This window comes from Haliaeetus albicilla, chromosome 7 (assembly GCF_947461875.1).
Source record: "Haliaeetus albicilla chromosome 7, bHalAlb1.1, whole genome shotgun sequence".
Classification (NCBI taxonomy): Eukaryota; Metazoa; Chordata; class Aves; order Accipitriformes; family Accipitridae; genus Haliaeetus; species Haliaeetus albicilla.
The window spans coordinates 13,674,562-13,702,158 of record NC_091489.1 but is presented as its reverse complement, the minus strand read 5'-3'; the positions used below and the strand labels follow the sequence as shown (position 1 = coordinate 13,702,158).

General features: G+C 43.1%; 1 protein-coding gene across 2 annotated transcripts; it reads right to left on the bottom strand.

The window, feature by feature from the left end:
• Positions 1–1,133: 1,133 nt before the first annotated feature.
• GINM1 (glycosylated integral membrane protein 1) lies at positions 1,134–27,597 on the bottom strand. 2 transcript variants are annotated; one of them, XM_069786985.1, is made up of 8 exons: positions 27,441–27,597; positions 11,775–11,834; positions 11,501–11,597; positions 8,520–8,671; positions 6,397–6,553; positions 5,510–5,640; positions 3,909–4,072; positions 1,134–2,027 (listed from the first exon to the last, which is right to left on the bottom strand). In XM_069786985.1, exons 1-8 carry the CDS (start codon positions 27,531–27,533, stop codon positions 1,919–1,921), a joined length of 963 nt encoding a protein of 320 aa, XP_069643086.1. In that variant the 5' UTR covers positions 27,534–27,597; the 3' UTR covers positions 1,134–1,918. The 2 variants fall into 2 exon arrangements, with proteins under 2 accessions (XP_069643086.1, XP_009928835.2); XM_009930533.2 differs by lacking the exon at positions 27,441–27,597 and adding an exon at positions 11,996–12,112.

Here is a 27,597-nt window from a genome sequence, read left to right as displayed (position 1 = left end):
CTACCTTCTTCTTTTTTCCCCCAAAGCAGCTAAATTTCAGCCTTACATGTCACTTCTATTTGAACTATGTATTCAGATAGGCCTGGGCTATGTTCATGAAGTGGAAATAACATTAATTTCCACATACAGAGAGGAAGAGTTTGTCTACAACTGTTTGAAGACTTGCTCTTGTCTGTGCAGTCACCATTCCTGCGCCAGAGTCTTAGCAGTTTCATGTTTAGCTGTGGATGACGACCCCTCTGTCATGTGTTTTCTTTCACTAAATTGAATTCTTAAGTCAGATGCCCCTGTAGCTCTATCATCACCTCTGTCTTACACGGTTATGTTACCGTTACAGTCGCTCTCTTGTGGTATGGTCCTGGAAAGCACTGCTTGGGGCTCCAGGGCTGTCAGTTACTGCCACTCGCTCCTGACCCGCAGAGTAGCTGCCCTGCTCCAGCGTCTCATGGCTCCACACCTGCCCTGAGCACCCACCCGGTTGTGACACAGCCCCCACTTCTATCATCCTTACTCAGCTGGATAGCTGGCAAATGTTTGGGCTCCTACGCTCTAATGACGCTGAGCTTGAGGAAGTAAATGCAAAGTACAAACCCACAAGGTGCTAGAACAAAAAATAAAATAAAAAAAAAAGGGAAGTTTGAGCAGTGTCCCTGTTATCGCAGGCTGACGTATACCATGCTGTGCTGCTAGGTAGTGTTCTTTGTTTTGTTATTTTTGCAAGACAAGTCAGTGTTAGAGATGTTTCTTCCACCACTGCAGTGCTGTCATTACTGAGACAACTTGAGCTGCTCTGTCACAGACCAGCTGTAAGGACAAGCATCTGAATAACTTAGAGATCTTGTTAAGCTTATGATAATCTTTCCTTAAGGGGGAGGGGAAATCCTAGCTTTTCTCCCTCACTCTAAAAGCTTAAGCTGAACATGGATAATTCTGATCACTCAAATGATAACTGTGCTCAGTCTAATGCTAGGTAGTTAAGGTTCTTTTATTTTTCTCCTAGTCATTCTTCTGACAAACAATTTTTGTAAATAAGAACAATGAAAAGCTAAAAGACAAATACTACCCTGCATCTAATGCATTTGGCAAACTACTATTTTACGTAACTAAATATAGATGCACACATGAACACAGTCTAATAAACAATTTAAATGTTTATTTGAAAAATGTTAACAGTACAAATCAGCATGGGCAGACTGGGCCTACTTGGCAATAGTAAGCCAGTACTTTTGTAGAATTTTCTTTTTTCTTTGGAGACTTCACATAGTACTGCTATCACAGATACAGAAAGCACATTGTTTACAAGTGCTAACAATTTTTATTAGTGGAAGGGGCCATAAAAGTGTAAAGTGCTTGAAGTATAAATCTGCCTTTTTAATTTTTATTTTGCATATACAAAATGTCAAATTACTTGAGTAACACAAATGTTTGGTAGTGATATTTTCCTTGCAAGGCACACTCAACCCTAAGAGACCTGAAACCAGGTTGGGCAGCTTTGTTTAGGCTTGCAGGCACAGCTGATGTTTGCGATACTCCCTCGTCCTTCTCTGAAGAATGCTATCTGGAGACTTCAGGACACCCTGAATTTCATCATCTTGCTATTCGGGATAGCTGACTATGGGCATGAAGGCAGCCAGTGCCCTGTCCGACGTGTGGAAAAGTGACTTCACAGAAGTTAAAACCAATGATAGCCCTCAAGGTGGAAAGCTGTTTTATTTTGAAGCTTCTGAAAAGGCTGCATGTTTACGGAGAGGCACAGGGAATTCAGCTTCGGGCCTCAGCCCGAGTGTCCCTTTACCAATAAATCAACTCACTTAGTTTTCTTAGTAGGAAATAAACAAGGTATTAAGATCAAGTGCCAAATTTCAGGTCAACTAAAAATTTGTTTTTAAAAACCAGTAACTCCAAAGTAAACACAATATTAAGTACATGCTTTCTCATCTAAATTATTTTTCCTGTCTGGAAGATCTGAAGGCAAGCTGATGGTAATCACAGGTACAAAGCTGACTTGATCCAGGAGAAGGATGCCTCTGAAAGGTAAGATTACCTGGCATTAGAAAACAATATACAAAACAATTCTGTATTCTAAAAATTAGGTTTATTCTTAAACTCCCCAAACTTAGTTTAAATCAATGCATCAAGTATTACCCTCATAATCTCTTTTATGAAGCAAGAATGAAAACTTGATGGAAAACTGGTTCCAGAATGTACCAGCTATGGTTTTAGAGGGGTCCCTTCACCCAGTTTCTGCATCTGAGGTATCAGTAGCATAGGCTCTATATGCTTAATTTCATAGTAGCCTAAAACTACCTGCTGTCGGGCTACTTTGTCAGGCCCTTGCACCTAATTCTCTAAGACTAGCTAAAGCCTCTAGTTTTATCACAGTACTATAGAATGGCATTAAAGACCTGGGGGGAGGTCCTGACTCACACTGGCAACTGTGTCATTCACCAAATGAGACCTCCTACTCATTCTTACTGGTTTACAATCACAAATTAAACCTTCACCACTTTTTACTGGTCCACTTTATACAGGTAGCAAAAAAATGACTGTGTGGTTTTGGTGGGTGTTTTGTTTCGTTATTGTTCTGGCGGTTTTGTTTTGGTTTTGTTGTTTGTTTTTTTTTTTAAAGGGGGGGTAAGGACCATCCTTCCAGTGTTAGAATTTCTTGAAATACTCTGACAAACCATGCACAAGAGCCATGCTCTCCAATTGGAAGAGAAATTACTGCAGGCTGGTTCCTCCGCTCTGTACTGACCTCTGCCATGGACAGGCTGTCAGACACTTTGCTGAACAGTTTATGGGGATTAGAATTTTCTTCCTAGTTCTACTTAGTTCAAAGTTCAACATGTGGCAGTGCTAAGCTGCTTACTGCTGTGAGGAGTGCAAAGTGTTTCTTCACTTCTTCTGCTCTAACAAGTCAGTTACAAGAAGTACTCCAATCTGACAGCACGCTGTGTGAAACATCAGGGGGGAAGCATGGTCTCTTTTCTCACTGCAGTTTCCAATCTTCCTGATCTTCCAACCCTCCATTTTTCTAGCTCTGTCAGAAGAACTAAGGCCACTCATATCCCTGGGTGGATACATAAATTAACTGCACTTAGAAGCCACTCAGAAGCACAGCTGGTCAGTTACATTTGAAGACATCAGCTGTGCTTGTGGGTGATGAAGCATGCTACACTGTCAGTCACTTCTCCTGAAAGAAGGTATGGTTCCAAGGGTTAGGACTTCCAGAATTGACTTGGGTTGCTTTAAAATATACATGCTTGCCCATTCCAGCACTAAATCTATACTGATTTCTTAGCTGCAGTTACTAATTCATCTTTCCACCGCTTGTTTTGAGAGCTTACTTCTCTGAAAAGTATTAGTGTTGCTACTAACACACCGAGGGAATAAAGCCATCTGCAGTTAATCAACTTTATTTATGACCTTTTGCCACCAATGCTAGCACCAATCACTACAGCTTGTAAGCTGCCTATACAGGTAGCTCCTCCTTGGGAGAATTCCCACACAAATTTGCAAAGCCAAATTTGAGGCCTTTCGTAACTACTGTAAGTCCAACACAGTAGAGTAGGAAAAGATTTAGTGTTGTTGAAATTGGTTTAGCTCTGACTTCTCACCCTCCTCTCTCGGAGCTATGTTAATGGTGTCTCACAATGTCGTCCTTAGAAGACTCGGTAAAAACTTGGCAGTATGACAGCCAAGCTAAAGACATTTCCAGTGAAAGATTTTCCCATGTTCCTCTGAAATGCCTATGTGTCAAAAGGTCACTTGGAATGGAAAGTTACCGGCAGTCTTTTCACTGAATTGTTGCCACCATCTTCCTACAGAATGGGGCTGCTTCTTGACAGATTTTTTTTAGTTAATGTTTTGCTTTCATCAGAGGAAAAAAAATAGCAAAAATTACTTACTTGTTTTCACAGGAAGGGAAAATCACCTTTAAGACTTTGAGAATAAGAGCTGCTCCAACAACTCCAACAACAATGACTTCCATCAAACTAAAGAAGACAGGTAAAGATCGAAACCAGAATCTGCACAACCCTTTTCTCAAGTCTTCTACCCACTGGCACATCACCTACAACCAAACAGGTAAAAATAAAAAGATAGGTTGCAAAACACAGCAAGTGCAGGTTTTGTAGCTACTGCTGAATCGCATTACATGGTGATGGTTTTACTTAAATTCATGTATGCTTAAACATACATAAAAGCAGGATGGAATTAACTGGTGACTCGGACCTCTTTCTTCTACAAAGTTTGGAATGGGTGAAGGTTTAGTTCTCTGCTCATCCTAGCGGAGTTCCCTGAAAGGAAAGGCCACTTTAGAAAAGAAAGGACACTTGAACAGAGCAGGTGAAGGGTGAGCTATTTGGCCTAGGCACAGAGAAGCTATGATACCATGGCAGTGCACAGCAGGGAAAAAGGTTACTGACAGCCCAGGAGAGAGGTAGCACCTTCTCTAGCCTATCTGTAACTTCCAGCTTATTCTTTTGGCCCTCCTGTCTCAGTAGTACGTTATAAAGTCTTTCTTTCAGCCACAGAGGAGGCCATCAAGCCCATCCTTACCTAATCTGGAACTGAAACTTCTCAAGCTGTTATGTGTTTCTTACAGCAGGTGAGACCAATGGCCCATCTCCCAGAGGGGTAAGCACTCAAGCAGAGTCAGAAAAAAATGATGTAATTTAAAGCTAAACAATATTTGAAATCGTTATAAATGCTTAGCTTGGTATAATGTAAATATCACAACTCACTGTCATGAAGTATCTGTGAGGTCAGAACATTGCAGGATTTAGAAACCCATTTGATTCCTGCTGGAGTAAAAAAACCCAACAATTCCTCACTGCTAAGGGGTAATTTAGGAAGTTGTTGGGTTTTTTTTAAGTTTCCTAGAGTATGCCTGTAAAGGTCTGTTCTTTTTAGTGGTTGGCTGTGGGGATTTCTTAGACTTCAGTGGAAGTCAGTTTACTGTCAGATACCTCACACAATACAAAATCCTAGTCTTTAACAAATACAAAGCAGCAAAACAGTACTCTGAGAAGTCAATACTAGGTTAAGTAGGAATGGCAATTCTATCTTGCTTTTTTTTCAAATTAAAAATAAAGGACCGAAGACAAAGGCCTAGGAACGTTACATACCTTCTTAAAGATCTTTAAATGGATGTTGTGTTTGGTCTTTACATGAAGAAAGCCCACTATCTGAATCCTAACAATGCTGGGTTTTTTTTGTTCTGTGAACATCCACAAAGGAGGAAAACATAATATTTGTATGTGTTTCTGTAGACAATACTAAAAATGGGGAAGTTTATTCCCTCAAACTGTAATACTGAATAACATTCAGCTCTATCTGCAGCATGCTACTACAACTTTTCCTCCTAGAAATGTCACCAAGCGGGTATGCATTTCATCTCTGGGGAAACGGGAAAAAAACAGAGGGAGGGGAAAAAACTGCTTTTCCTTTTTAGACCAGTCTTTAAAGGTATATACTAATAATTAAAGTAAACAAACAACAAAACTACCTTGTAAGAAGATGGAGGTTCTATCCTAAGAGGGGTCTCTGGTAACTTGCCAGGTAATGTCTCTTCATCTACTGTAGTTTCTACTTGCTGGATGAGGTACTGACTGGTAGTTTGCAGTGGATCTTGAGTATCTGAAGAAGAAAAGCTAGATGTAGTGGGGGGCTTGCTTTTTATTTGACTCACTATTCAGGAAAACAAAGACAAGCTGCATTTCTATACTTATAGTACAGTTCTCACACATTTACAGCAAGAACACAGAAGGCTGACTTTTATTTTTACTTGAGTAGTGAATTTGGTAAGAAGCAGAAGCAGTGTTACAGTGCAGCCTTTAGCTGTGCCCTTAGCTGTAAATTTCAGCTGTCGCCAGATTAAAAGGTGATGAACTAGATCAAAATATTAATCTCCTGTGAAATCCTTGATAGTTTTTGATTAAACAAAACTGAAATAAGATTAAGGCATCAGATAACTTCTCTTGCTTTTAAGTTATTGGAAGTGACCCAGACAGGTATTTCCTCTTCAGTTTTCTCTTTCATTCTCAGGAAAAAGGGGGAGCTTTACAGAAACTTCCATCATAGCACTAAGAGAGAAATTTATTCCTGTGAGATGTCTGGGCTGCAGCTTTAGAAGTACCAAGTGCTTCAAAGGAGAACAGATTTGAAAACAAACAAACAAAATACCTAGAACATGGAAGAGTTGAATTTAGGTGTTTTTAAAAACAAACAAAAAAACCCACAAAAAAACCAACCACCACATAAAACGAAACACTTCCCTGTTAATGAAGAAACTGTTTCACTATGTAAAACACAGGAATAATGATGTTCTTTCACCCTTGTAAAGCAATACATCAACTATGGATAAAAGTATTATGTAACAACTAAGAGAGATACCTTTTCCTGCGAGGTTGGGAAGTGTAAATAACACATCGTTGTCCCTGGGGATGGAATACAGCATGCTCTCTTTCAAAGGGACAGTGTAGTTTGAATGTCTAAGTACTCTCAGGTCCTTTACTAAAATATCTATTTCTGTTACTTCTTCCTGCTGAACCTACAAGAGATGCAAACATGTTGATAATACTGAGTTTAAAGTGAGAGTGAAGTAGGCTGGCAGAGAAAACCAATACATCACAGAAAACTCCCAAGCCATTAAGGTTTAGAATAGGGATGTTATAACATGAATTAGTATTCTTTGTTTTTACTTACACTTACCACGCTTCTGTAGACTGTAACACATTAGAAAATATGCTGAACAGACTAGGTCTCTCTCCCCCTGCAAAAGCCTGTGGCAGTCACTCCATGGGCTTTTAACCAAGTCTTACATAGTTCATTATGATCCTCTTTTCAGGGAGGCATTTTAGGACTTGGAAAACCCAAGTGCATAGTTAAAGAGCACTTGCAAATGTTTAAAGTGTTGCTGAGGCAAGACTCACACTTCTGCTTTTGCTTTTTTTCAACAACTGAAAGAATAGTTTTCTTCCTCCTCTTCCAGGGATGTGCTGGACCAGTTTCACCTAATCACTGCAAACATCACTTATATAGAATACATTCAGCATAACTCCTACTAACATCAATAACTGCACTGTGAGGCCAAGAAATGACAAATCCAGAGAGTTTGTGACCATAATTGTAACTGCTACATAGAAATATAACTAACAAAAGAGGAATGCAGCATGTGATACAGTTTCACTTATGCTTTCAGACCTATAGGCCAACCTCCTTTTGCTTCGAACACGCACAGAACAATGCAATGAAACAGCTGATCTTTACTGTCAGCTGATAACCAATGAGAAAGATTGAAAGCTTTTGACTTAAAGGAACAATTAAGGAAACAGCATTAGCTTTCTGGTTGTTCTTACCAGGTCCCTGTGAAAATCTGAAATGCATTTTGATATTTAGTTTGAAATATGAAATACAACAGCACTGTTGTATAACAACTGAATCAAGCCAGGATATATTAGCCTCCTAACAGTGGGATAAACACCTCATTAGAAAAGCTTCAAATCTCTCAGTGGGATTTTTCATTAACAGAGTAAGATTTTGACACGATGCAGATCCCTGTAAAAAAATACTACACGCTGAGCATGCAGTTAATTAAGGATCAATAGTACTATCATCATTCTCCCTTTTAAAAAAAAGGCAGCAGAACACAAGCCAGCTTCAAAAGAGCCTGGCCACATGTAAGATGGAGACATGTACTGAAACAAAAATTTGATGCGTCTGCTGGCTTCAGCAGCTGTATCTTCTCTCCAGAACCTCTCTGGTTGGAAAAATAACTATACCGTATAGGTGATTTTGAGAACTCAGTTCTGAACTGAACTCAGTTGGGTTAGAATTGTAACCCCTCACATTCACTGGTATTTGTGCAGATACAGTTAGAATTTGGGGCAGGGTGGGGGGGTCTGTTCATCTCAAAATCCATGTTCATTATCAAGACTTTTATTCAAGTGAATTCATTATCTTACATGCAAAATATTCTAAGGCTAAGCTCTCAGGTGTTGTGGGCTTTCACAACAAGCCCACCTGACATAAGAGTTTGCTACTGCAAGCTGTCCCCCATGCTACATGCTTGAAACACTTTATTAGCTTGGAATAAACAATAGGGAAAACCTCAGGACTCGGAACGAGCCCATGCCCCTTTTATTTATTCTGTACCTTATTTTGTAAATGAAATATTGCTTCCGAGTCTGACTTTGCTTGCATAAATGCATTTGTTGAAAGAGCATGTGACAGAGGTAATGATATTCTAACAAGCTTAAGGGAAAGTCATCCAACACTTAATAATTAAAATAAGAATGGAAGCATTAAAACTTGAAGTCTCCTCATGAAACACCCCTGCTACTACACAGGCAACTTAGGTTGGTATTATCTCCCTCAGTACTGTGCTAACTAGCATTAGATTATATACTTTGTGCTCTAACCACCAGCCAGACACATGTAAACCTTTTAATCCTTGGTAACTACTTGCCTCTCCTAAATTAAAAACAAGCAGAGTGTTAGGCTGGGGTTTTTTTTACCTGTTTTCCATCAATTTCTGTCACTTCTTCCTGAATGACAATCAGCTGCAAATCAGAACTGGATGCCAAGGGCCACTCGTGAACCATGATGCGAACACTGACGGTTCCCAGGCGCTGCTGATCTGGTAAGTTACCCGAGTTTCCGTTCTCCACTGTTAACACACAATGTCATAGTTTTCAAAGAGCAACCACCCCAACCAGAAAGCAGTACACAGCCATGGGGCAAACAGCTGCAACTCTGACATAGATGCCTTTGCACACGTAACAGCTGAATGGAAAAGTCATTACAGCTACAGAGGACCACTAGCATCAAACCAGAGATGCCTGAACAGTTGTACGGACCATGCTGATCGTAACTCTTCCAGTAACCACTGTTATAAGGGGTAGTAAAACAATTGCCATGATTTTTTACCAGTATATCACCAAATCAAACGTGGAGCAGGTCTTGTGATATAACACAGCAGACAACAGCAGCGCTGTACAACCCCCAGACTGAGAGAGCTTGCAAGCAATGTCACGTCCCTGCCTTTGATGTTTGCATTAAAGCACTCTAAGCAGCACTCTTTGGCTTCGCTATTGCTACGTTCTTATTTTAGTTGTACAAAGGAGTTCCTAACGGTTAATACCACAGCCCAGCCAGCCACCTGTGTCAACATCTTGATTCACACAACATTCCCTTTCCTCTCCCTACAGAAACAAATATGCTCTTTTCCACACACACTGCGTATACCATTCAAGATGAGTGTCAGTTCCCTCATACGTGTTTTTTCTGCCCCCCCATCTTCATATGTGACCTCTGACACCTCAAACGCTCTTTCTACCCAAAAGCTTTCAGCTCTTTCAACAACCTAATATTCCAGGAGTACACAGGGAACTGCCTTTCCACCCTCACTGCTTCCACATAAACTTAGTATCCTTCTGCCAGCTACCATGCCTCTGCTACAGGTGAGGGCATGCTAGAACTGGAGTGCCGCAGAAGTGCAAGAGGGGAGGTGACAGATCTCTCCAGCACGCAGACAGCAAAGTGTGTGAACTGAGACCGAACTGGCCCCGATTCTGTGTCACTAGTGCTGTGGGTCACTTGCAGTGCTGTACGACATGGGGGAAGGCTGGCCTAGTGTCCTTCCATTACACAGTAATGGCTCAGTGTGACCATTACTTTTATGCTATGATCCCTTTCCTCATAAAGCTATTTCACTTATTTTAAATACAGAAAAATACTTTTCGACATCATTTAGCAACATCTTCCATTGCAAAAATAAGTGGCGGAAGGAGAGAAAGAGGTTAGAGAGAAAGGTGCCCTGTATGTGTGAGCCAGAGCACTAACCTGGTTGCTGAATGTTTTCTGACTTACAGCGGCAAGCATACATTAAAGGACCAAAGCCTCTAAGATGCCAAGTAGCTGAAGCTCCCTGTAGTCCCAACCTTTCATGTGTCGGGCTGCTCAATCCCCACTACGCTCAATGGGAGTGAAAGATACGCTTCCAAAACTGACATTCATGGGAACTTCAAGTGGGGACATAGGGGCCAGGCATGATCTGACAACAGTGTCAAGACGACACCATTCAGGAGACTTGGTCTCTAATATTCAAGAGCATGAATACTTGGCTCACGTTGATTTTTACATACATTCAGGAGTATTTTTCCCCTCTGTTAACAGGTAACAAGTATCTCTATATTCCTTCAGCATTTTACAAACATTATCTGAATATATTGATGAGGATTTAGTAAGTAAATAGTATAAACATTACTTTACAGATAACAGAGAGACATACTATGCTGAGGACTCAGACCCAAACACAGAGATAGAGAGTTCCAGGTTCCTAGCTCCAGGTCAAATCAGTATTTTTCTCATTGTTTCAGATTGACATTCATAATTGTAGTCACTGCAAGCTATACAACTATCATTTGGGAAAGTAATAGGAACTACAGTACAGTGCTCAGTATCTCTCAGAATTAGTCAATAAAATTATATCTTTTTTTTGGAGTCAATTACCTTGCAGGTAAATGACATTTTGCCATGTTTTTCTACCCTAGGATAGAAAAAAATAGAACCAATAGGAATAACTATCCCAGAAAAAGAGGAATTAATTACTGTTCTCCCTCTCCAGAAAAGAAATAGTGTCAAATTAATAATTGATTATGCTTGGGAAGGAAGGGTTCAAGAAACAAGGTCATGGCTCAGAGAAGCAATTTAGAAAAAGCATTAGCACTATCAAAGTAAATGTCTGATTTTAAGGAGGGGATGACCTCAGAAACCAAGCTAGAGACTGGCTGCACCTGATCCATCAAGAGATCATTCTGAATACAACACAAGCTTAAATCAAGTGAGCATAATGGCCCTTGTTTAATTAATTATACAGTATGCTCTCTGATCTCAAAAAATCACAGTACTTTCTGGTCTTTCACAAAAGGTATAGCATTGAATCAGTGGAAAAAATAGCAGTTTCAAAATAATTTGAAGTCATTAACCACTGCGGGACACTAGCAAAACTGCAGCATTTGTACTATAATATCCTAACTAGCAGAAACTTGTTTGTCCAACAGACACAGAAATGAGATAATTAAAAGATCTTCCTAACAATAATTCATACTTTTGTTATTGAATCTCCTTTTGGATATATGCCAACCAACCTAGGGACACAGCCATTAGCAGGGTGGAGTTGCATCCTTCTGTTTACATTGTCTAGCCTGTAGTGCAAAACATTCTTTTGAAAAGATAGGCAGAGTCTGGATTTCAGATTAGACCATTTATATATAAGCATGTGAATGGGACTTGACAACAAGGCAGTAAGATTTTTTTCCACCCATTTTAGTAGCAAAATTATCCTACCTTGGGAAATCATTTGCTTCTACAATGCTCAGTTTTGCAGAGTAGGAGAACATGTAGTCATTGTAAGCTTTGGTTACTAGATAACAGGGAAGCCAAATACCCCAGGGGGAAAAAAAGAAAAAAAAAGACAGAGAGAGAGAATACTCACATATTATTGTTTGACATGTTACGTGGGCAACTCTGCTTTTCATAGGAAAATCATTTAGATATACCTGTCCATTAACATAGGTGATATTAAAAACAACCTGAAAGAAAGACAGACAGAATGAGTGTGTGGTTCCTGGCCCCATGCTACAATTCTGTTCTCAGAGGAACACACTTCATACTGACTGACGTCAGACAAAACAATGCATTTGCATCCACACGCAGACTTTGTTTCACTGCATATTAATTCACTGAATAAATACAAAACCCAGACAAACCTGTCCTTTGTGAAATTCTCCACTGGTTTTCAACATCGTAACATTGACTCTGATGGTTTCCTGGAAAACAGCAGTGAAAAGAGATGTGAGTTTCTGAGGAAACACATAAGCCACTGCAGGCCACTTTCACACACTGTCCTGACAGAATGACAACGTACAATCCCCAGAGCACGTTCCCAGGCTTTCTATCCAGCAGACAGAAGAAAGAGCAATATGCTTACTTGTTTCATGTAAGGGTTGGTTTGAGTGTTTTCCCCTCTTTTTAATAAAGAGGATTGCTGAGAAAGAATGACAGCTGCATCCCCTTATGGATAGGGATTTTTTAAATAAAGATAAAATAATAATAATTGAGCTGGATTCTCAGAAGAACTTGTTTCACATGGATATAATGGAAAAGAAGTCTCTCATATTACCTGAAAAATGATAGACAATACAAGGTAAAAATCAGATTCTCTGTAAATGTTTTTTAAGCACTCCACTTAGTCTTCAAGGTGAAGTATAATTTAGTACATGTTTGCCTACACTAAAGAACACCCAGTTTTGTCAGTGTCAGCAGTAATCCTATTTCTTTTCTTTGGTTATGATTCCCAAATTATGCCACATGGGACACCTCCAAACTCACAGCTAATGGGGATTTGCTTCTTTCTTTCAAACCCTAATTGCTGTAATTTATTGACTCACTAATTCTGTCCTTTTACTTCCCCCTTCTAATTTTAGGGGCTGTTTTGCAGATGGGACCTTAAATCTCCCAGGCCTGCCCCTGACAAAACTTACATATAAAAGCCAAATCTCTCTTGGACATGGCCAAAAGTAATGATTGCCACACTGCTTTCCTGAGTAACCTCTTCAGAGATAATGTTAAGCTCCCTATTTGCCTTTTGGGAGCCTTAAATGATTCTAATTGCATTTCATTTTCCTCTGGAATTCTTCTCCATACCTTCAGCATCTTTTTTCACTCTGTGTTTGAGTCATGGTTTCACAAATAACAGCTAAAAAGCAAGTCATGTCTCAATAAAACATTGATCTTGCTCAGAGTTTAAAATAAATAAATAAAAAATTAAATATGTAAGAAGGCTTTTCGTTTGGGATTTTTATAAAACACTAAATTTTCAGCCAGGAGATACTTGAAATATACAGTACCTAGCATAACATAGTCCCAATTTGTGAACAGAGAGCTTCTGAAGCATGACTATAATGTAAAAAAATCCTTAAATCAATGGGTGTTAATCAGTATACACAGGTAGCCAGGACTGCCAAAAACTGAAAAACAACATCCAAATCTGATGCAGCAGAAATCTGGCATCATGAAAAGCATGGCTTAAAATCTAACACAGGTAACCTTTTGGTTGGAAATGCCTTGTCATTGATCCTTCAGACGCATTTGTCAAATCAGTAGGAAAACTCTCCGGCCACTGAGACCACAGAGGGATCTCTTCCTCCATGCCCCTTCTAGGAAATAGGTGTTTATACTGACTTTTCAAAGCTGTACGTCTTTTACACCCTCAAACTGTTTCACAGATTACCAAAACCTTGTGTCATTACTTCTTAGTTTTTTCTGTTTTCTGGGGATTGAAAAGGCACAAAAGATGCATTTTCCAGGCACTCTTAATAGTCCTTCATTTTTAAGCCTTAAATGAAATTTGAGTTCTTTTACACAGAAAGTATTTTGCAATTTTTTTCAACATCTACAAAATGACTCACTGAGATTACAAGAAAAAGGAAATGACTGGTAGCCTGTAACTGCTGAAAAAAAAGGAAAATCCCCCCTACTTTTTTTTTTTAATCCAATGCTTTACTTGAAAATTAAGGGCATGGGGCAATATAGATATGCTCAACAACTGAGCATTACATGTACAAAGTGAGTTAGATACATGATGTCCTGGGTTCAGCTGGGATAGAGTTAATTTTTACAGGAACCTGGGAGGTGGGGGGCATAGCCGGGGCAGCTGACCTGAACTGGCCAAGGAGCTATTCCATACCATGTGACATCATGCTCAGTATATAAAGGGGGAGCGGGCCGGGGGGTGGGCTCTTCTTTTCGGTGGGGGAAGTGGCAGAGCGTCGGGTCCCGGGTGGTGAGCAGTTGCACTGTGCATCACTCTTTTTGTATACTTTTTCATTAGTACCGTTGTTGTTGTTGCAATTTCTTTGTGTTGTTCCAGTAAACTGCCTTTATCTCAACCCTCGAGGTTCCAGGTTTGGTTTTTTTTTTCTCTCCTCCGTCTTCCCCCCATCCCACCGGAGGGGGGCGGGAGGAGTGAGCGAGCGGCCGCGTGGTCCTTTGTTACCGGCTGGGCTGAAACCACGACAGTCCTTTTTGGCGCCCAACGTGGGGCACGAAGGGTTGAGATAACGACAGATCTGGCCAGAGCGTGTTGAAACAAATTTGTCATACGCATTTCTTATACTAGATAAATAGATGTTAGTCACAATGTTGATTCAGCTGTTTACATGGTGGCGTTTTGTAAGTTCTTATATGCTTTATGTATTGCCTGTAGTTGCGTATCTCATCTCTGGGAGAGTGATTGGGATTATCATTTTGCTGTACTGGGCAATGTCGACTTGTGAAATGATTACATCACTGGTCATGAGGTTAAGCTGTTATCTGTATGAGGCAGTGATATCATTTCCAGACTTTGGGCACCTTCTGTCGGATTTTATTGGTAATTACACCCAACCCATGGGGAAGTCAGGGGGGGATACTTCCCCCCATCCGTTCCCCTCCCTTTTCTCTTTCCAACTAATTACAACAGTTTTCGAGAATTTTGAATATCCTTGGGATGCGCAAGCCTGTGTGCTGTTAGTGCTATGCCTCCTGACTATGTTTCAGGTCTTGTCTAGGGCTACAAAGAGGCTCTTTAAGAGTACCACCCAGAGATCTGTCCCAAAGCTGGATATTCATGGGTGGCACGGCGTGTGGGAGGATGTGGGCAGGTATCTAGAGAACTTCTCACCTCCAGTGACTTGGAAGTTCACTCCCGAACAACTGCAGAACCCTCATGAAGTGATAGAATTTTTGAAAGGAAAATGCTGTGGCTATCCCAGAGACACACAACTCACTACACTGTGCTGGGCCCTGGCCGGTATCTACCAAACCCTGCTTGATACTATGCAGCACCCCCAGGGGGAAAAGGGGGAAAAGATGGAAAACAAGACAACATGCACCGTGGCTGCCCCAACCCCGACAACATGCACCGTGGCCGCCCCTACCACGACAACAGGTACCATGGCTGCCCCTACCCCGGTGACAGATACTGCCACTAAACCAGAGAACCAACCTGTGCCAGTATCAGTTGCCCCTGTACAGAAAAAGAAACACACAAAGAAATCAGTTCGCTCAGTGAGAGATGAAGATGAACCAGGGTCATCGCGAGAACAGGAGGAAGAGGCAGAACCTGAAATAATTACCCGATCTCTATCCCTGAGTGAGTTGCGTGACATGCGAAAAGATTTTAGCCGCCACCCAGGTGAGCACATTGTTACCTGGCTGCTCCGATGCTGGGATAATGGGGCTAGTAGTGTGGAATTAGAGGGTAAGGAAGCCAAGCAGTTGGGATCTCTGTCTAGAGAAGGGGGTATCGACAAGGCGATTGGGAGAAAAACACAAGTCCTCAGCCTCTGGAGGCGACTTCTGTTAGGTGTAAAGGAAAGATACCCTTTCAGGGATGAAGTTACATGTCACCAAGGCAAGTGGACCACCATGGAGAGAGGTATCCAGTACCTGAGGGAATTAGCCGTGCTGGAGGTGATTTATAATGATCCAGAAAATGCGCAGTCACCCACAGATCCAGATGAAGTCCAATGCACACAACCGATGTGGCGGAAGTTTCTACGAAGTGCACCACCAACCTATGCCAACTCATTGGCAGTAATGTCCTGGAAAGAAGGCTATGGACAAACGGTGGATGAATTGGCTGTCCAACTCCGGCAATATGAAGGAAGTCTCTCTTCCTCCCTACGGGCCTGTGTCTCAGCTGTAGAGGAATTGTCCCGAGAGTTCCAGCAATTCAAAGTAGATATGTCCTCCTCCTCACCTGTACAGGCCCGCATTGCAGTTATTGGGAGTAAGCGTTCCTCTGCCCAAGAGAGAGGAGAGAGAAAGTACACACGACGGGCTAACCTGTGGTTTTACCTGCGTGACCATGGAGAGGACATGAGGAAGTGGGATGGAAAACCTACCTCAGTCTTGGATTCACGGGTACGGGAGTTGCGAGAAAAAGCAACCAGAAAAGAAGATTCTTCTTGGAAAACTGCTGCTCCAGTTTCCCGTGAGCAGTCCCCCGGGCGCAGTAGATGGGCCGATCTCATTTCTGATCCTCTTGAAGGGACTTCTGATTCACATGTGCAAAAAGTGGGTAACAGATATTCTAACCAGGATTAGAGGGGCCCTGCCTCCAGCCAGGTGGAGGAGAGGGACAACCGAGTCTACTGGACAGTGTGGATTCGATGGCCTGGCACGTCAGACCCACAGGAATATAAGGCTCTAGTAGACACTGGTGCACAATGTACCCTAATGCCATCAAGTTATAAAGGGGCAGAACCCATCTGTATCTCTGGTGTGACAGGGGGATCCCAAGAGCTAACCGTATTGGAAGCCGAAATGAGTCTAACCGGGAATGAGTGGCATAAACACCCCATTGCAACTGGCCCAGAGGCCCCGTGCATCCTTGGTATAGATTATCTCAGAAGGGGGTATTTCAAGGACCCAAAAGGGTACCGTTGGGCCTTTGGTATAGCTGCATTGGAGACGGAGGAGATTGAACAGCTGTCTACCCTGCCTGGTCTCTCCCAGGACCCTTTGGTTGTGGGGTTGCTGAAGGTTGAAGAACAACAGGTGCCAATTGCTACCACGACGGTGCACCGGCGGCAATATCGCACCAACCGAGACTCCCTGATCCCCATCCATAAGCTGATTTGCCAACTGGAGAGCCAAGGAGTGATCAGCAAGACTCACTCACCCTTTAATAGTCCCATATGGCCCGTGCGGAAATCTAATGGGGATTGGAGACTAACAGTAGATTATCGTGGGCTGAATGAAGTCACGCCACCGCTGAGCGCTGCTGTGCCAGATATGTTAGAGCTTCAATATGAACTGGAATCAAAGACAGCTAAGTGGTATGCCACAATTGACATTGCTAATGCATTTTTCTCCATTCCTTTGGCAGCGGAGTGCAGGCCACAGTTTGCTTTCACTTGGAGGGGTGTCCAGTACACCTGGAATCGACTGCCCCAGGGGTGGAAACACAGCCCCACTATTTGCCATGGACTGATCCAGACTGCACTAGAAAAAGGTGAAGCTCCAGAGCACCTGCAATATATTGATGACATCATCATATGGGGCAGCACGGCAGAAGAAGTTTTTGAGAAAGGGAAGAAAATAATCCAAATCCTTTTGAAGGCTGGCTTTGCCATAAAAGAAAGTAAGGTCAAGGGACCTGCGCAGGAAATCCAGTTCTTAGGAGTAAAATGGCAAGACGGGCGTCGTCAGATCCCTGCGGACGTGATCAACAAAATAGCAGCTATGTCCTCACCGACTAATAAAAAGGAAACACAGGCTTTCTTAGGTGTTGTGGGCTTTTGGAGAATGCATATTCCAAATTACAGTCAAATTGTAAGTCCTCTCTACCAAGTTACCCGGAAGAAGAACGATTTTAAATGGGGGCCTGAGCAACGACAAGCCTTTGAACAAATTAAGCGGGAGATTGTTCATGCAGTAGCTCTTGGGCCAGTCCGGACAGGACCAGATGTTAAAAATGTGCTCTACACTGCAGCTGGGGAGAATGGCCCTACCTGGAGCCTTTGGCAGAAAGCACCTGGAGAGACCCGAGGCCGACCCCTGGGGTTTTGGAGTCGGGGATATCGAGGATCCGAGGCTCGCTATACTCCAACTGAAAAAGAGATATTGGCAGCATATGAAGGAGTTCGAGCCGCTTCAGAAGTGGTTGGTACTGAAACACAGCTCTTCTTAGCACCCCGACTGCCAGTGCTGGGCTGGATGTTCAAAGGGAAAGTTTCCTCTACACATCACGCGACTGATGCCACGTGGAGTAAGTGGATTGCACTGATCACACAACGGGCTCGCATAGGAAACCCCAGTCGCCCAGGAATTTTAGAAGTGATCACGGACTGGCCAGAAGACAAAGACTTTGGAATGTTGCCAGAGGAGGAGGTGACACGGGCTGAAGAGGCCCCGCTGTATAATAAACTGCCAGAAAATGAGAGGCAATATGCCCTGTTCACTGATGGGTCCTGTCGCATCGTGGGAAAACATCGGAGGTGGAAGGCTGCTGTATGGAGTCCTACACGACTAGTTGCAGAAACTGCTGAAGGAGAAGGTGAATCGAGTCAGTTTGCGGAGGTGAAAGCCATCCAGCTAGCATTAGATATTGCTGAAAGAGAAAAGTGGCCAGTGCTCTATCTCTATACTGACTCATGGATGGTGGCAAATGCCCTATGGGGGTGGCTACAGCAATGGAAGAAGGGCAACTGGCAACGCAGAGGTAAACCCATTTGGGCTGCCGCACTGTGGCAAGATATCGCTGTTCGGATAGAGAAGCTAGTGGTAAAAGTACGTCATGTAGATGCTCATGTACCCAAGAGTCGGGCCACTGAAGAACATCAAAACAATCAGCAGGCAGATCAGGCCGCCAAGATTGAAGTGTCTCAGGTGGACCTGGACTGGCAACGTAGGGGTGAGCTATTTATGGCTCGGTGGGCCCACGATACCTCAGGCCATCAGGGGAGAGATGCAACATATAGATGGGCTCGAGATCGAGGGGTGGACTTGACCATGGACACTATCGCACAGGTCATCCACGAATGTGAAACATGTGCCGCAATTAAGCAAGCCAAGCGGCAAAAACCCCTGTCGCATGGGGGGCGATGGCTGAAATATAAACAGTGGGAGGCCTGGCAGATTGACTATATCACACTCCCACGAACACGCCAAGGCAAGTGCCATGTGCTTACAATGGTGGAAGCAACCACTGGATGGCTGGAAACATACCCTGTGTCCCATGCCACTGCCCAGAACACTATTCTGGGCCTTGAAGAGAAAATTTTATGGCAACACGGCACCCCAGAAAGAATCGAGTCGGACAACGGGACTCACTTCCGAAACAACCTCGTAGATACCTGGGCCAAAGAACACGGCATTGAGTGGGTATATCACATCCCTTATCACGCACCGGCCTCCGGAAAAATCGAACGATACAACGGACTGCTGAAAACTACATTGAGAGCGATGGGGGGTGGGACTTTCAAACATTGGGATACACATTTAACAAAAGCCACCTGGTTAGTTAATACTAGAGGATCCGCCAATCGGGCTGGCCCCGCCCAACCAAGACTTCCACAGACTGTAGAAGGCGATAAAGTCCCTGTAGTGCGCATGAGGAGTATGTTAGGAAAGACAGTCTGGGTTAGTCCTCCCTCAAGCAGAGGCAAACCCATTCAAGGGGTTGTTTTTGCTCAGGGACCTGGATACACCTGGTGGGTGATGCAGAAGGATGGGGAAGTTCGATGTGTACCTCAGGGAGATTTGATTTTGGGAGAGAATAGCCAGTGAATTGGGCTGTATGATACCTAACTGCTAAATACCCTGCCAATGCATGTCATTGTATCTATAGTGTCTATATGCCATATCAAGGGTATTACTGTAAGAATTACCCAAATGACTGCGGGATGGACTTTGAAACTAAGCCAAGTACAACAGCGACAGAACTTGAACTGACACCCAGCAATTTCCTCAAGATCAACATCCTCGACCTGCAGAACAAGGGCGTGAGTTGTACCAAATGTACTAGCCACAAGTTCCAGAGGCAGCATACAACAACCCACCATCTCACACCATCTCTCTTATCCTGAAGAACTGTTACAACAGATGGAGCCCCAAAGTCATGGACTAAATAAAATCAATGGACACATTAGAGGAATAACCCATACGCTAAAGGAATACCATTCGCGTGTGTGTGTGTGTGCGGGGGGACGACGGGGACGGACGCAAGTCCATATACTTATATATATAAGACAAGGAAGTGGTAGTGGTCGATTGGAAAATGTAAGATCTGGGCATGATGTAGATGGTATAGAATAAGGGGTGGATAATGTCCTGGGTTCAGCTGGGATAGAGTTAATTTTTACAGGAACCTGGGAGGTGGGGGGCATAGCCGGGGCAGCTGACCTGAACTGGCCAAGGAGCTATTCCATACCATGTGACATCATGCTCAGTATATAAAGGGGGAGCGGGCCGGGGGGTGGGCTCTTCTTTTCGGTGGGGGAAGTGGCAGAGCGTCGGGTCCCGGGTGGTGAGCAGTTGCACTGTGCATCACTCTTTTTGTATACTTTTTCATTAGTACCGTTGTTGTTGTTGCAATTTCTTTGTGTTGTTCCAGTAAACTGCCTTTATCTCAACCCTCGAGGTTCCAGGTTTGGTTTTTTTTTTCTCTCCTCCGTCTTCCCCCCATCCCACCGGAGGGGGGCGGGAGGAGTGAGCGAGCGGCCGCGTGGTCCTTTGTTACCGGCTGGGCTGAAACCACGACACATGATGATTAATTTTCTTCAGTACAGCTGTCCATTCTGTTGACGTTGTATCCACAAGCACTGTCATGAATTCCGGTACATACTTAAAAACTTGCACTTGAAGAGCGTATTACATGTTTAAGAAATTAAATATTTCAGCGGATCACTTCCATGCTGTCATAGTTACAAAAAATAGATCATAGCGTGCAGACAAATAAACCAGCTTAACCGCTTGCTGCCTCTGCCACTAAAAAAGAGAGTGTAGATCTCTCCCGCACATCATCCTTCCCTCTCATTTATGCCAAGTCAGTGAGCCAATTTAGCTCATTTAACTGGCAGGAAAACGTTCCCTTTTTTTGCCAGACTATTTTTCTGTTAGTTGAACAAGCAAGGAACAGCCAGACAAGCATGAGAGACACAAGAACACAGCTGGGAGGAGGGAGCCAGGCTACTTGTCCTAGTGGCCACAGGCTGTTGGATAGGCTCTGCTGCATGGTCTGCCTGTCCTTGCAGCATCTCCTTAGAAGATGCCCATCCTCACCATCATCTCAGGAGATGGCGGTGCATCTCCTGAACGGCACAGGTTCATAAAGCTATTCAATCGCTTAGAGCAATGATTAATACTCCACTACAGCGGCTACACCATGAGCCTTGCCATTTTGTGTTCACAAGCAACAGAGAACTCTTATTCTTGCCATTCCCATGACCAGTCTGTTCACATCCAGATCCATCAAATTCCACTGATAACTTCCCATATTCTGTACATCCATTGTCCTGAGTTGTCACATGTTCTTGTTTTGCTTCTTTGCTAAGAGGTCTCACAAGAGTTGATGCCAGTGTTGCTAAGAAACATTTCAAATAGATCTCAAAGTTTTGGTGCTAAAAAATAATCAGTTTTCAATTGTTCTTGCTCCAAACGTTCCTGAACTGATACAGAAACATCTCAAGGACCAGAGGAAGACCAGCTTTTCCAGAGTCAGAATAAACTACATCGATGTCATTCCTGACAGACTTATTCTTAAAGCTCTCCAGTGATGTCCAAAAACTTCACACTCTCCTCAACTATTTACTCTAGTACTCAGCTACCTTTAACATTAAAAATTTTCCTAACGTCTAACCTGAAGCTTCCTTGCTGCAATTTATGAACAGGTCATTCACGACCCTTCGTAGTATCTTCCCATGGAAAATAACAGTCCTCCAACTCAGTCTTCCTAATTTTATGATAACGCTCTCAGCAAACTTCATCCTTCCTTGGAGGAGAGTTCCTCATTGCTGTCTTCCTACGGCTTCCCACTGGTCTTTCCTGCAGTGCCACACTCAAACCTCAACAGGTCTGGCTGTGGCCAATCTTCCTGACCCTACACATCCCATACCAAAATCTACATGAGAGCAAGAACCGCAAGATGCATGCCAAACACAATGAAAAGCCAGGCAGGAGGACTAGGGGAAAGAGGAAGGGACTACTGCAAGTAGCTCGCAGGAGAGCAGAGCACCATCCCAGCTGACCCGCTTTCACCTACAGCCGGGAATGGGTGATGCACAGTGTTCCCCCTGTTAACACAACACCGGTCAGTACCCCCTCGATATCTGCTCATGAATAAGTGTTCAAGAGTCACACGTTGTTTATGCTTGCTAAACTGGGAGGGAAACAGACTTGGCATGCCAATAGCTCTTGTACCGTGCTTTCACGATGAAATGCCTGGCCTGAGAAGCCATACTTGCTAGAAAGTGCTCCAGTGCTAACTCAAGTACCCATCTTTCCAACCCTTGGTCTGAAGACTCACAGGCTTATGAAACACCCTTTAATTTCAACAGAGAAAATACTTTTTTATGTTACCATAATAAAACTCACTACTTAGGAAAAAAAAAAAAAGGTGTTTTATACATATGTCTTGTGGCTATGTACTTCAGCACTAAGAAAAGTAAATAACCCCGCATCACTTATTTTGTGTATTGAAAGCATACTAAGCCAATCCCATAGTAACAAAGTCACTGAGAGCAGGACATGGGTCCCCTGAAGTAATCCATAATATTGCCCAGTCAAGTCCTGGAGAAGCCTGAACTATGAGTGTAAAACTTGTTTGTATAACTTACAATACACTTTTCAGTATTAACAATATCATGAGAGTTCACATAAGTTTCAGACAGTCCTGTAATTTAAAAGGTCCTCAATTCACAGGGAATATCTGAGAAAGCTGCACTTTGACAGAGTCAGAATCAAAGGACAGCCCCAAGAAGCAATTCAGGTCCCCAGGAATCAGGTTGTGCTTTCAGCTTACCATTGACACCTGTACCATCATTCACAGCACCTTATCCCTTCCTGTGCTGGTGAATGCCTTCACACAAAACTCTACAATTTACACTAAAAATGGCTCTATCATTCTTAATGCTGTTATAGGATGTAGATGTCCCTCCTGAGACATCTACCTCATCCTACGATTTCTCATCACTGTTTTAGTGCTCCAGCAGTGATATTTACAGTGGTAATGGCCACAGTACCTGTAAAGAGGACAGCACTTCTACCACAGATGTATGTCATTCTGTTCTAGGACAGCTAGGCAACAGCAGTAACAGTGTGGCTACATACGTTACATTGAGCTAGTGAATTTTGTGAACTTGGATCAATAGAGATAAGCAGGTAGTGATCATTTTCTAATCCTTTCTCTCTCACCATGCGCTGCAACAGAACCCAGGAGTGTTAACTGTGGCAGTATAATTGCTCTAGTAGCAGAAGAGCAAGATGGGGAAAAGATGGCAGCAAAGACTATAGAGCATCTGGTATAAGTTAAAAGGGAATACTCATTAATTCTTAAAGACTCCCCATACCAATGCCACACAAATCTACAGAGAACATTTCACCTAATCTTGGCCTTTTATGAAAAATGCCGCACAAGACAAAGCTTTAAGTCTAATCACACAGGAACGTCAAACAGATCTGATTACAGAATCACGGAAAAACTCATTCCACGGGCAGTGGGTACCTGATGGGGTGCACCACACAGTTTCTCCCAGTACAGCGTAACTGTTAAGTCCTACACAACTGCATTAGTCACATAAACCCCATCTAGATTCAGCTGCTAGCAGCCAGCCCACTTAAAGCACAGCTGTTCTCCATTGAGGCTCTCCGAACCAGGCTCTTTCTGCACTAGAAGGCCTGTGGGAAGCAGAGCGGGCAGCACTAGGAACAGATGGCATCATGCCTCGCAAAATGGCCAGCTGTACGGAGACTTGAAAGGCAGACAATCCCCTCGCATCGATTACGCAGGCACTAGTGGGATATCCTGTTGGTGATAGGAAAATATAAAGTCCAATGAAGGTTGCCAAACAGATAAGAAATAGACAAGATGAATAACTTGTTTCTAAAGTTGAAAAGAAATTATGGGAAAAAAGTGTTCAAACAGACAAACAAAACTACCACCCAAACTCCTACTGTTTGAGTCCTGGCACTCACACGGACAACTGGCTCCAAACAGTGTAACTGTATATTTCCAATCCAGAGATCTGTGATCTGTGCTTCTCCTAATTCTTTCATCAGACTCAGAACAGACCTATGTTGTAGGATGAGTCTTAACTGCAATCAGGCATAACTGAGTTAAGAAATAATTGTGGTACAAGTTTGACATGACAAGTTTGCGGGACAATAATTAGTCCCTCATATTTTACAAAATTTTAGTACAAAATCTTCTCCAGTAAGGTTTAGCATTATTAAACTGCATGACAGTATTTAGGGTAAGATAATGAAATCCAGTATTTGCTTAAGTAACTTAATCTTAGTTAATATAAAAATCTAACATAATGCTTTTGCTTTACTTTTCTGAACAACCACACTTATATTCCTTCCTTGCTTTACGATGATTCTTAGTATAATATTGCTTATCCTTTCCTTTGCCCTACATATGTTGCTAGAATTAATTGCCTTTGCTTTCTCCCTATTAAATCAACTCATACTATGAATATTTTATCAGGAGTTTTAAAAGTGAATACTTAGTCTCACATCACTGGGACATGGTTGCATCATACTGCTGTAATTTAATCAAATATACATGGAGAGATGATGTCAGATCTTTTAGGCATAAAGTTCAGAACATGTGCCAGGCTGTTAACAGAGAAACTGCCATATAGCGATGAAAGAAACACTTCAGCATGTCACTATTGACAAGTTTCTTCGATTAAAACACATTACACTCACTGCAAATGGTTGATGTAGTGAAGATTACTTTCTCCTGTTGTGAAATAATCCATCCACACAGAGGTTTCTTGCAGCCAACAAATGATCTGAAAGCAATATTTTTCAGGCAACTACACTAAAAAAAAGGTCTGGTAGGCAAGTATGCTATTTAGAAAGAACACTGCTAAACCTAAATTATCAAGAGGCAAACAGAGTAAGCAAACAACATAGCATTAGCATTAAGCCCACTGTGCTTTTAGCCAGTTCCTATCAGCACATTAAAAAAATACTCTAAAACACAAAACCTAATTCCTGATCTTACACCAGAAAAACACATTACTTTAATGTGAAGGTCAGTTGACTTACTGCATCATTCCCTGCCTTTTTAAAAAAAAACAAAAAAGCAAAAAAAAACCAACTTTGACTAATATCGATCAATCTGTAACCCAGTCCTTATCCAAATTTCAGGAGGAGAAAGAAAAATCAAAACACACATGCTAATGTTTTTAAAAAAAAAAAGTCCAGATTTCAAAACAGCTTATTTAAGAAACGACAAGTATTGCACAACAACGGAGGCGTTCACATTCCAGAGCCGAACAAAAGCATTTCAGCCTTACAAAACGTTATTCCAATGTTTCAAGGTTTTTCCTCAGTCCTTCCACTATGGTTTCTGTAACATCATGGCCATCAACTTGGAAGTGAACTTTAATACCACATACAAGAACTACAAAATGTGAAGCTACCAACGGTATGCTGCCAGTGGGCTCACAGAATTGTAGAGGGCACAGTCGTGGTACCCAGTCGAAGAAATGTGAACATGTTGATGCTGCCTGCTCCCAACCAGTCTGCAGCCCCAAGCCATACTGAGGAAAGACCACTATTATTCTGACCCCATCGCCCACTGTTGTTAAGTTAATTGCTTCTGAAGCCAACCTGACAGCACGGCATTCCTGTTCTGCCTATTCCCACTGCCTAGGCACTTCTGTTTCTACCAGGCCACCATAAACCAGCTCATGGTCAAAACCCAACAATTCTTCTACTCAAAACTTTCTCAAGATGCATTGTTCCTTCTACATCAAAAATGATCCTATATGTACAAAAAGAAATAGTGCAGGACAGAACACAAGTTTTTATTTTTTTATGTTTGAGATTTAAAAAGAAAAAATACTAAAGTAAAAATGTGTATGTTCCCTTTTTGACTCTTAAAAGCGCTTTTCTGCATGTACTTATGCCACCACACCAGTATAAAGCTAAAAAAGTGCAGACACTTCCAGCTAGAAAAAACTGAGCTGACAGACCACCTAAGAAGTACGGCACAAATGGACAAACTCAACCCCACAAACAGCACAGCTATGCCCATAAGGCATTACACCCCAGTTACTAAGTCAAGCCCTATTAGCACTCTAAAACATACCTCTTCTATTTCTGACCCCAAGCTGGCATCCACGGGACCGCTCCAGCACCCCTGTGCCGTGCTCACTCACGCGTTCACATCCAAAGATAGACAGCACACAGAGATGTGCCTCCACAACTTGCACAACTGCCAGCTGCGACAAACAACTTCAGTGCTACTGAGTTGAAGTTTTGGTGTGAAAGTGTGATAGGTTCCAGGTAGAAGTTAAACAAGAGCACAGGTCTCTATTCCATTGTCACTTCATGTCTCTTTCGGCAAATTCAAGCTAGCACTCCCTTTCTCAGAGGGATAACCAAAGTACCTGAGGGCTGAGCCCTCTCTGCTCTCTTTAGTGCACCTGACTTCAAGCACTCTTGCACTTTTATAGGTGTCTGGAGATCTAGATCCCCATTTTGATATCAAAGCTAAGCAGATCTCTCTTCAAATGTTCATATAGAGAAGCAGAAACCAGGAAGTAAGCCCAGGAATCCTGCTTTGCAACACAGGATGTGCCAGTGCAGGGCCTTTGTCAGGCTTTCTTGGAAACGTTTTACTTAAATTAAAAAAAACCCAAACCTCTAGAGGAAAAAAGGCCGTAATAAATTTACTCACTTGACAGCAACTTCACATTGGCTAGACAAGTGACTACAAACGCAACACAGCTCTTCCCTCTTCGCGATCTCACACTTTTGAGTTCACGATTATAACAATTAGAGGATGTATTTAGTCATGATTCAAGTACAGACAGAAGTACCCAATTCTCTTCTGTAATGCTAGAGGTCAAAGCTCACCGGTGCCACGGCACATCTTTTTATTCCCACTGAGAAGACTTCCCCAGTAATACACAAAAAATTCCTTCCACTCCTTAAAAAGCCACCAATTTAACTTAAAACTATCTTACCAAGATACAGCACAGGTACTGGAACAGAAAAACAGCACAATGCCCAGTAATATACCAATACATCGAAACTCTTTTCTCAACTCAGTTCAGAAGTACAGAAATCAGTGGGAGCAAATGTGGACCTAACGCACTGCGTACTCCTAAGGCACTAAACCATCCAGATGTGGGTAGGCAAGCATAAAACCACAATATAAATACACCTACATTACATAGAAGTAACCATTTCGCCCCCTCAACCTGTCAGATACTTATTTCGGCATACCAAATCCTATCGAAACGAATCATTAAAGGGAGGAGGGAAGCATTACCCCCGCGGTAACCGAGTTTGTGGCAGACGCCTTTCGTACCGTATGTGTACATTTTAGACCGAAAGGCACTTGGGCAGCAGGTCAAGCGCTGCAAGCAGGGGTAATACACCTTAGGCTGCCAAGCGCTACACCCGGGAAACCCCGTCCCCGTCCCACCGCCCTCCGGTGCCACCGACTCGGCCCGCTTTCTCCAGCCGCGCCAGCGGCTCCCGCCGCCGATCCCGCCCGGCCGGCCGAGGCGGCCCGGAGACGCCCAGCGCCCCGGCAGGGTCCGGCTCACCCCTCGGGGAGCGAGGGAGAGGGAGAGAGAGGGACAGGGGCTGGGACTGGCCCCACCGCGTCCCGGTCCCGGTCCCGGTCCCGGTGCCGGCGGTACCTGGCCCAGCTGCAGCGGCGCGGCCGGGCCCAGCAGCGCGGCGGCCAGCGGCAGCAGCAGCAGCAGCTCTCGCCCTCCCAGCGCCGCCTCCATCTTGCAACCCGGGAATTAAAGTGAAACATCAACAAGCGGCGGCGACGGCAGGGGCGGGGCCGGG